The sequence below is a fragment of the Borostomias antarcticus genome (genome assembly GCF_949987555.1).
Source record: "Borostomias antarcticus genome assembly, chromosome: 12".
Lineage (NCBI taxonomy): Eukaryota > Metazoa > Chordata > Actinopteri > Stomiiformes > Stomiidae > Borostomias > Borostomias antarcticus.
Genome location: NC_140245.1, coordinates 7,621,367 through 7,632,270, shown reverse-complemented (window position 1 = coordinate 7,632,270; position 10,904 = coordinate 7,621,367). Strand labels below are relative to the sequence as shown.

The 10,904-nt window shown below is 48.7% G+C and overlaps 1 protein-coding gene across 1 annotated transcript in view; it reads left to right on the top strand.

The window, feature by feature from the left end:
- The window catches only part of LOC311316420 (laminin subunit alpha-3-like), a gene marked incomplete at both ends in the record, with an annotated part of 64,246 nt that overhangs the window by 50,457 nt on the left and 2,885 nt on the right, over positions 1-10,904 (top strand). Inside the window, 21 exons of the mRNA XM_084447262.1 lie at positions 1-56; positions 1,077-1,193; positions 1,577-1,731; positions 2,132-2,273; positions 2,841-2,940; positions 3,069-3,185; positions 3,306-3,476; positions 3,645-3,796; positions 3,900-4,103; positions 4,259-4,407; positions 4,571-4,733; positions 4,881-5,008; positions 5,295-5,439; positions 5,536-5,631; positions 5,759-5,922; positions 6,189-6,306; positions 6,542-6,697; positions 7,073-7,203; positions 7,318-7,452; positions 7,663-7,786; positions 10,403-10,536. The exon at positions 1-56 is cut by the window's left edge and continues 141 nt beyond it. Of these exons, the coding sequence (XP_084303388.1) occupies positions 1-56; positions 1,077-1,193; positions 1,577-1,731; positions 2,132-2,273; positions 2,841-2,940; positions 3,069-3,185; positions 3,306-3,476; positions 3,645-3,796; positions 3,900-4,103; positions 4,259-4,407; positions 4,571-4,733; positions 4,881-5,008; positions 5,295-5,439; positions 5,536-5,631; positions 5,759-5,922; positions 6,189-6,306; positions 6,542-6,697; positions 7,073-7,203; positions 7,318-7,452; positions 7,663-7,786; positions 10,403-10,536 (2,857 nt within the window). The remainder of the gene's footprint in view (positions 57-1,076; positions 1,194-1,576; positions 1,732-2,131; positions 2,274-2,840; positions 2,941-3,068; positions 3,186-3,305; positions 3,477-3,644; positions 3,797-3,899; positions 4,104-4,258; positions 4,408-4,570; positions 4,734-4,880; positions 5,009-5,294; positions 5,440-5,535; positions 5,632-5,758; positions 5,923-6,188; positions 6,307-6,541; positions 6,698-7,072; positions 7,204-7,317; positions 7,453-7,662; positions 7,787-10,402; positions 10,537-10,904) is intronic.

The following is a 10,904-nucleotide window of genomic DNA, read 5'->3' as shown; positions in this document are numbered from 1 at the left end:
TGAAGAAGGCCAACACCCAGAACGGACTCAACGCCCAGGAACTGGAAGACGTGCTGGTAACCAAGGCTTCCATTATCCAGAACATGTACTAGTAACGCCGCACAGGAGCAGCTGTTTGCCATGCACCTCGCTGAACACCATGCACCTCGCTGAACACCATGCACCTCACTGAACACCATGCACCTCGCTGAACACCATGCACCTCGCTGAACACCATGTACCTCGCTGAACACCATGTACCTCACTGAACACCATGTACCAGTTGAACATCATGCACCTTGCTGAACACCATGTACCTCACTGAACATCATGTACCTCGCTGAACACCATGTACCTCACTGAACATCATGCACCTCGCTGAACACCATGTACCTCGCTGAACATCATGTACCTCGCTGAACACCATGCACCTCGCTGGACACCATGCACCTCGCTGAACACCATGTACCTCGCTGAACACCATGTACCTCGCTGAACACCATGTACCTCGCTGAACACCATGTACCTCGCTGAACACCATGTACCTCGCTGAACACCATGTACCTCGCTGAACACCATGTACCTCGCTGAACATCATGTACCTCGCTGAACACCATTTGCCTCACTGAACACTATGTGCCTCACTGAACACCATGTATCTCGCTGAACACCATGTACCTTGCTGAACACCATGTATCTCGCTGAACACCATGTACCTCGCTGAACACCATGTACCTTGCTGAACACCATGTACCTCGCTGAACACCATGCACCTCACTGAACACCATGTACCTTGCTGAACACCATGTACCTCGCTGAACACCATGCACCTCGCTGAACACCATGTACCTCGCTGAACATCATGCACCTTGCTGAACACCATGCACCTCGCTGAACACCATGTACCTCGCTGAACACCATGTACCTTGCTGAACACCATGTACCTCGCTGAACATCATGTGCCTCACTGAATATCATGGACTTCCCTTTGAAGTGAATTCAATTCATGGCCAGCGTTGTGCAATCAAGCGAATGTACCATAAATGTGTCACCATGCTGTCTGCTCGTTACTGAAACCAGTGCTGTTTGATCCACAGAAACGCATTGAGGAGCTGAAGAAGGAGCGTGAGAAGGTCCAGGACCAGATCAACATGGCTAAAGTTCAGCTGCAGGACACAGACGACCTTCTGAAAATGCTGATTGACAGCAAAACGGTAAGCCCAGTACCCTGCCACACACACACACACACACACACACACACTAAAGCACACAAGTCTATATGCAACACTGCTTTCAGTCTCATTTGTCTGTCTCAAGGGTCAACATACAGGGATAGCGTAATGTTCCATGACTACCTAAGAGCCACACACACACACACACACACACACACACGCACGCACATCGGATTTCAACATAATTCTGCAGTCTTCGTAATAGTGGTATCTCTTCATAGTCAGACATCGAGTCCTGACATGCCACCCAGTCAGATAGACATCAGCGCTCGTGTTTGGTAGCGTACGTAGCGAGCAGATGATGGGGGATGGGGGATTCCTGGCCGTCGCATCAACAGCCAGTCTCTTGTCCTCCTCCTCTCCAGGATTACGAACAGCTGGCGGCACAGCTTGACGGCGCGAAGACCGACCTCACCAAGAGGGTCAACGCCATCTCGCAGGCGGCGGCCAAGGAGGACCTGGTGGAGCGAGCCGAGAGACACGCCGAGAACCTCAACAAGCTGGCCAAGGAGCTGGAGGAGTAGGTCCACCTGGGACACGGGGACATGCATGAGCTCATACAGGAGTAGAGGATCATGGGAAATGCTGGCTGTGGCTTTCGCTGGTTCCTTGGCACTTTTGCTGGTTCTTTGGTTGATTGAAGACAGGGATAGGGGATAAGTTCTCTCCAAGTGTTCTCTGCTCAGTGTGGGTGGCCGTTGTTCTTAATGATGGGGGAAATGTTGAGTTGCTGCCAGGTTCTGTTACCGGTAGAGCTGGGCGCTTCGTTGTCCCAGGTTGTTTATTGACATTTCTGAACACCCAGATGCGTGTGTTTACCTGCGTCCTCTCTCTGTCTCCCGCCATTCCCCCCTCCCTCTCTCTCTCTCTCTCCCTCCTCCCTCTCTCTCCTCTCTCTCTTTCGCTCTCCCCCGCGGCAGCGCTGTGAGGAACTCAAGTGGGCGCGCCGACGTGCGCAACGCCATGGCCGCCATCGATGCCTACAAGAACATCACGGACGCCGTCAACGCCGCTGAGAAAGCAGCCAAGGAGGCCAAAGATGCGGCCGACAAGGCTCTGAAGGTAGCCCAGTCACTTCACACTGTCCTTCCACACAGGGGCCCATCTTTCTATGTCTCATGGGCCCATCTTTCTATGTCACAGGGGCCCATCTTTCTATGTCACAGGGGCCCATCTTTCTATGTCACATGGGCCCGTCTTTCTATGTCACAGGGGCCCATCTTTCTATGTCACAGGGGCCCATCTTTCTATGTCTTGTTTTAGATACAACCGCCCCAGACCACTAGGGGGCCCCCCTGTGCCATGAATAATAGTCTAAGGGCCATGTTCACTATAAAAACACAAATTAAACCATGAGTTGATAATGACAGCTGATAGTGACTTTTTGATACTGCATCTTCATGAGGATTTCCCACAGGGTGGTCCCAAATATGGCAAATGTGGGGATGGGGTACCCCGCTTTGGCAATTTGAAACGGGCCCCAATATCTCTTTAAGTCCGTGCCTGCATCCACACACATTTATCCGAGAAATATGGACCTCACAGCTGGCATGTACTGTAGATATCAAGGCGTTAGGAAGTATTTGGTGAGATGGATTTGGTCTCATCCCAAAACGGTGATCCATCTAGGATGTGAAGAAGGAGGACCTGATCAAGAAAGCGAAGAACCTGAAAACCAACGGTAACAAACTTCTGACGGACGCCGAGGACGCAGAACAAGATCTCAAAAGTAGGTGGACACGGTTTTAGTTCCGCGTGCTTTTCACAGGTGTTCCTTCTTTCATTTTAAGTTCTGTAGCAGACCGTCTCCCCTGGGAGCGGCTCAACTTCTAACGACACGTGTGCTTGACCTCACAGAGGCTTCTGATGACCTCGCTGCCCAGAAGAAGCGTCTGAAGGAGGCGGAGAAGAAGAAGAAAGTTCTGGAGAAAGACATCTCCGATGCCCAGTCTGAGCTGAACAATATTAAGAGAGGTACTGTAGATCAACGAAACCCATTCTGTTAAAGTGGGGATCTCTTGCAGATGATTATTATTATTATTATCAATAAAACCTTTCGTCGTTCCCCCCACCCCTCCCCCCCTCTCTCCTCAGACGACATCGGCGACATGATCGACGAGGCCAAGCGGAAGGCGGCGGCGGCCAACGGCACGGCAGGCACCACCATGGACCGGCTCAACGCCATCCGGGAGGAAGTGGGCAAGATCAACGTCCTGCCTGCGGAGGGCAACCTCAGCAGCATGATGGACGAAGTGGACCAATCAGGTGAGGGGCACACAGAGAGAGAGCAGGCCATACAATACTGTAAGTGACGAATATATAGTATATTCTTTGTTACATGATTTACCTGTGAATAATACTCTTCTTTTCTCTCTCCCATCTCAATCTCTCTCTCTCTCTCTTCACCCCTCCCTCCCACTCTCCCCCTGTCAGTGAAGAACCTGTTGAACTCCATCCCTTCCCTGGAGGAGAAGATGGCCGAGGTGGAGGACCTGAGCTCCCACCTCTCCCCCTCCACCAACATATCTGAGAACATCAAGAGGATCAAGGAGCTCATCGAGCAGGCCCGCGACGCCGCCAACAGGGTAGGGAGGAGCACGGCAGCGCGTCCGCCGCCAACACACACACACACACACACACATCAGACACTGACCTCCGTGTCTTCCTCCGTCTCCCTGTCTCCCCCAGGTCGTGGTCCCTATGAAGTTCACGGGCAAGGGTCACGTAGAGCTGCGCCCCCCCAAGGACGTAGAGGACCTGAAGGCGTACACGGCGCTGACCCTGTCCCTGCAGAGGCCCGAGGTGGCGGGCGGCGGCCGGGGCGACGGCGCCCGCAGGCGCAGGCAGAGCGCAGAGGGAGACATGTTCGTCCTCTACCTCGGCAACAAAGACGTGAGCGGCCACCGTTAGCCGATGGGCCGATTGTTTGCCTTGTGTCATTACCGATTTCCTGGTTGCTATTATCTCTCCTTATCGAAATGCGTACCGTTGACAGTTTGTGGATGTGTTGGTTCTGCGTTCTCACCGTCTTCCCCTCGGTCCCCCAGGCGTCTGGAGACTACATAGGCATGGCTCTGAGGAACAACGTCCTGTTCTGTGTGTACAAGCTGAACGGGGTCGAGCAGGAGATCAAGACCAGCACCATCTCCAGATCCGCCTCCGAGCCGGCCTTGTTTGACAAGGTGGTCCTGCACAGGTAACCCCCAGACCATCCCTTTCTCTCTGGGAAATCCTGGAAGTCGGAATTAGGACTTATTTCCCCATTTTGGAATGTTTACTGCACTCTATGTAACATGTATCCACTGTGTCTCTCTGTCTCTCTGTCTCTCTCTCCCTCTCTCTCTCTCTGTCTCTCTCAGGATCTACCAGGATGCCGAGGTGATCCTCACCAAGCTGTTCACCTCCAATGATCCAGACCCTCCCAAGACAATCACCAATCAGGGAGAGCTGGCCCAGAACCTTCTGAGCCTGGAGCCCAGCGACGTGGTCTTCTACGTAGGGGGCTACCCCGCCAACTTCACTGTAAGCACCATGCACAGTGCATTGACCATGACCAACAAACACCATTTAATATAAAGTATATTATTGACGTTTTATACTTATAGACTACTATAGGAAATGGCCTCTGTTTTCTCGTACAACTTTGCCTTGCTTCCTGTTTCCATTCAGCCCCCAGCGTCGCTCAACTACCCCAGTTACAAGGGGTGCATCGAGCTGTCCACTTTCAACGACAGGTTCACCAGCCTGTACAACTTTAAGAAGGCCGTCAACGTCAACCTGGAGACGCCATGCAAGAGGTGAGCTCAGAGAGGGCTTCTACCAGCCAATCACGGCCCGGTGACATTTCGATGGAGAGAACGCCACAGGATGGAAAGAAAATATCCCTCTCAGACCCCCCAATAAAAGGAACTCTTATTTTATAGTTTTAGTACAGTATGGTCCCGTTCTATCATCAGCTTTGGGTAAAAAATAGCAAAATGGGAAAATGGAGTTCTTGGTGGGTGTAGCTGAAGGTGTTTAAAAGTCATGATTTGAATCATGTTAACCCTCTCTTCTTGTCTACCTGAATGTCCCTCTGCCCAGGTATATGCAGCCGGAGGTATCCCACTACTTCGAGGGCACCGGCTATGCCAAGATGGCCATCGATAAACTTCGAAATGTCCTACTACTGGAGCAGACCATCACCACTCGCTCCGAGAACGGCCTGCTCCTCTACATCGGAAACAATGTACCTATCTCTCCGTGTTTATACGCTCCTTGTTATCCGGTTATTTTGAATTTTCAACCATTTCTAACGCATTCTCTTTGTCTCCTCTGTGTTTAGGATGCTTACTACAGCGTGACGATTGAGAGGGGATTCCTCGTCTTGCGCAGTAACTTGCTCCCAGAACCGGTTCAGAGCACGACCAAAGTCTTCCCCGTAAGTATGGACACCAGCGCTGGATGGTTGTGATCAGTATGAACATTACGACTGAAAATATGACACTGGATTATTTTGCCGTGGTCTCACGCACGTTGCATTTCCCCGCTCCTGTCTCCGTTTTCAGTCTGGAGATCTGGTGGAGGTGTTGGTGATCATAGAGTCATCCTTCTCTAAAGAATTCAAGATCCGAGTGGCCAAAAAGGACGTGATCAAAGCCGGTGTCCAATACAAGCCCGGAGACTTTAAAGAGTACTACATCGGTGGCCTGCCCCAAGCCCTGAGGGAAAGGTGTGGGACTCCATCATCTCCAGACATTAGAATTATTATGTTTGACCATCGTTTTCTTTGTGGAATTCAAGTTCTGTAGATATAGAAAAAAGTAGCAATCTGTGTGCATTAACAATCATGTTTAACCAATGTTTGACTTTTTTGGGGGGGGGCATTCCAACTCAGTAGAACAGATGTTGAAAAAAAATCTCAGTCCTTTGTGTCTTCAGTCTCTTGAACACTCTTTGGCTGTATAACATTGTGAAAACTTGTGTTTACTCTTACAGAGACAACATCACCGCACAGCCCCTAAAAGCATGTGTGACAGGCGTGAAGTTTGACCGAGGCTTCGTCACCTTCCAGGAGAGTGTGGGCATCAGCAAAGGCTGTCCCAAGGACTTCCTGGTAAATTTGGTCAAAATGTTTCTCCCTCTGGATGAATGACGTTTTTTAAATTTTTTTGTTGAATACTTGACTGGCCCTAAACTGTTATAGTGCATATATTAACATTACCATCCTTGGTGTTTGGTCAGCATTTAAGACGTTGTGTTGGTTGCTGTATTGTCATTGTCTTGCGCCACTATGCGACGACAGAGTTCTCACACAGTAGTAACGGCCCCGCGATGTCTCTGTTTTCCAGGCGTCCCGCAAAGCAGAGTTCAGTTTGGGGAGTTCCCTGACCCTGAACCCTGTCCCTGCCCCCGTCAAAGACTTCAGTCTGGTCAACAACGCCACCGTTTCACTGGGCTTCAAGAGCACAGAGAACAAGGGACTCCTTCTGCAGTTTAGCCAGGATGTTAGTTGGTCATCCTTACTATCCTCTATCTCTCTCTCTCTCTCTCTCTCTCTTTCTCTCTCTTTCTCTCTCTATCTCTCTCTCTATCTCTCTCTCTATATATCTATCTCTCTCTCTATCTATCTCTCTCTCTCTCTCTCTCTCTCTCTCTCTCTCTCTCTCTCTCTATCTCTCTCTCTATATATCTATCTCTCTCTCTATCTATCTCTCTCTCTCTCTCTCTCTCTCTCTCTCTCTCTCTCTCTCTCTCTCTCTCCACTCCCACACTCTATCTCAAATGTGATTGTTTTCAAGAATAAATCACAGAGAAGATTGTGTGAAACAAATAATTTGTTCTCATGCATCTCTCTGTATTTTCCCCTCTCCATCTGACAGGGCGCTGGGATGGAGCTAGCTTTGGACAACGGATACGTGGTCCTGAAGTTCAAAGACAAACTTTGGAAATCCAATAAGCAGTACCAGGATGGCAAGTGGCACTATCTGACTGCCACCAAGAGAGATGAGAGGTATAATACTCACAACAGATTCACCTTATAAAGGACAAGTATTAATAGACCGAGAGAGCTTGCTAGCACGGTTCCCTGGAGCCCTGTGATGAATTCTCCCACGATCCCTTGCAGGATCGAGCTCCGTATCGACGAGCAGGACGAGGGCCGGCAGGAGAGGTCCGCCCCCTTCCGCGCCAGCGCAGACAACTCCGTGCTCCTGGGGAAAGACACTTTCAAAGGCTGCCTCTCCAACCTGTACATGAGGAGGTACTGTAACCCTGTCCTGTCCCACTGTACACAGGGTTTGTCATTCACCGTAAACACATTAGGAGTATGCCCGTTTCTAATCGGCGGGAGTAGTAGCTGTTGTTAGCTGTCATTATAGTAACAATTTGTGTGCGTGTGTGTGTGTGTGTGTGTGTGTGTGTGTGTGTGCGTGCTTGTGTGTGTGTGTGTGTGTGTGTGTGTCTCTTGCAGGCCTAACAAACTGTACAAAGCTGAGGACCTCAGCCAGTTCACTTCCTCTGGACACATGTTGCTGGACGTGTGCAGCGCTGACAGACCTCCCCAACTGATGCTGGACCGCAACACCTCCCAGAGGGTGAGCAAGGAACACACACACACACGCACACACACACACACACACACACAAATTCTTTACTTGGGATTTTCAAATTACATCGCAGGGGCGCAAATATAGTTCCATTGCTATCATGCTGATGGGTCGTTAAACAAGTGTCACATTTTATAGATACGAGCGAGCTTCTAGGATTTATACAAAATGCTTACATGCACATACATACTGTACACACATATACATAAATCTTGACGGTATAATATAATGATGTACAGTAAACATACAGAAAATACCACTAAAACCAGGGGAGTTATGGGTACAGGAAACATCTCCTCCTCCACATGCAGTGGATGCCAATAATGGAGGAGATTGAGCAATATTTAGCATATTAGTATAATATTTATCAGTCTGCTTTGCTTCACACTTGGTCAACCCCATAGTCCTCAGGCCTCTGACTACTAACCTATGGACATGGCCCAGGCCGCCAAAATAAACACAATTAACTGACACTTGTAGCCTAACTGTATAATAGCTTGTATCAGTGGCTGGTACTTTATCTGTTTAGTGAGAAGCACTTCTTCTAAACTAGAATCAAAAGTACAGCCTACTTCCAACAGGAACACCTCACACACACACACACACACACACACACACACACACACACACTTCCCTCACACACATCACAGCCCTCGAATGTGTCCTTTCTAGGGTTGACCACTGAACACATTGACCCAGTCCGTCTCTGTACACTGCGAGACACCCAGCCTTAACGCTGTTTCAGCCATCTTCATGGGTTTTCATATTGTATTATGCTGCTTTGTTTTCAGAGATGAAGAGAGGGGAAGGATGCCCTAAGACCTGCCGTTTATGAGGAGAATATTATATTGATTTGAGAAAATGACTTGGGAGTCTTATAGCCATGCTCCATTTGTTTGCACGGACCCATTGCCATTGTACTTACCTGATAAAGAGACTGTTGCATGGACGCCTCATCACTACTATTAAACACATTCTATTTAATGAGCACTGTATCGCTTGTTGTATTGATTGTTGTACTATTAGAATACAAATCAAGAGTTTCTGTGAAATTTCGTTGGAAATGTTGAATGAACTCTTGCTTTCCTTTTCATTCTCCATCTCCCACACAAATGCACAGCATTATCACATCGGATATAATCCTCCAATCATCAGCTCACATCTTTTCTCTTTATATTATCATGTCACTCAACAATAAACGTCTTGTCCAATCAGTAATCACCGAGCATGTATTAACCCTATCACTTAGTATCATCGAGCAGTTTGTAAATTAACAGTCTGATTGTAAATTAACAGTCAATCCACTCTCTGTCTCCATTAGTCAACAGCTGTGTCAGTCCTTACATGATGCAGGGGTCGGGGGTCAGGGGGGGGGGGGGGGTTCTATGATGTCACACTGAAACGTATCACCTGCACTGTGTAAAGAACAATGGTGTTTTGAGCAGTGGACATTGGTGTGCATAAACCAATGAACGAATTCCAAAGGTCCACTATGATACACATTGATTGATCCTGTAGGCCTATATAGTGAAACACTGCAAACTAAAATTAAGGAATTATTTCCAAGCCTGGAAAGTACTTCCTCTATGTTCTCACAAGCATCTGTGCTGCAATCAATTAATTCAGATCATTAGAAAAGACCTGCCTCTTAGACCCCATATTGTGGGTCAATATTTAAGCTCCATGAATATATTATGTTGGAATGGGATCAAATGCCATCGAGCAGAAGGTTCTTCTGTATACAAACCCCAAACTGATCCAGACATACTTTGTCCAACCAGAGTGATTCTCACTCAAATGAGCAACTTCAGCCACTAGATTACATTATACATATTAGTGTAAGCCACGGTGTCACAACCACACTTATGTGCCCAAGTCAAAGTCATACAGGAGTCAGACATGGTGACCTGAGCAATGTCACCATGTTGGGCCTTTAGAATGAGCTGAGCCGGGCCGGATGTTACTGCACCAACGAAGACAAGCTCACACGCGTCGTGATCTCCGACGGCGTGCTACACTTCCTGGGTCCTTTCCACATTCCTTCCCCGTTTTGATTGAAACACTCCACTCTTATCTACCTGAACTCAAGCAAAACCGTCCGTTTCAAAGCCTACCAAGATAAGCGCATTGAGATAGAATCAATGCTAAATAGCAAAAATAACACTTTTTGAATATTAAACTGCATTGTAATGATGCTATTAAGCCATGAAACCAGGAAGGAAGGAAAAAAGCATACGGCTATACTGTAGATATCAGATGAAATGCGTCATATTTGCTCTGATCTCACTTCTGTCTTCCTACTGACTGCGGGTGACAATTGCAACATTCAACAGCACTGTGGAGGGACACGACATTGGGTCACCATGTCTGACCCCTGTATGACTTTGACACAGGCACATACTGCGGTGATAGGAGCTGTATCTTCCCATCAAAGTCTCAGAGTTTCCAGTCACTCTCACCTCTATCACGACCTTCATATTCATTTCTATGCAGGTGGTGTCCCTGGAGGTCTGACCCACAGTACTGGTGTTGCTAGTTCGCACCCACGACCAAGCAACTTTGACCAGTCGTGTGTAACTGTGTTTACCTGGGTTTGTTGTGCAGGAGGGCGGCGCGGAGGTGGCCGAAGACAATCTGTCTGTGTGTACGCTCCCTGCCGTGGTCAAACAGGCCTTCCACGTGGGGGGCACTGCTAGCAGCCTGAGCTACAGCCTCATCCCCCAAGCCCTCCAGCCCAGGTGAAGACACACACACACACACTCACTCATAAACATGTGCGCACACACTCACAATCACACACACACACACACACACACACTCACTCATTCACTCACTCATAAACGTGTGCACACACACACACACTCACAATCATACACATACACACACACACACACACACAAACTCACTAACATGTGTATGCACATGCACACACACACACACACACACACACACACACACACACACACACACACACAGGGCTGGACTGGGACAAAAAATCGGCCCTGGCATTTTTGGCCCAGACCGGCCCACCACAATCGGCCGGACCCAGGGCTGGACTGGGTGAATATTTCCTACCGGGAAATGTAGCCCCAGTCAGGCCACTAGC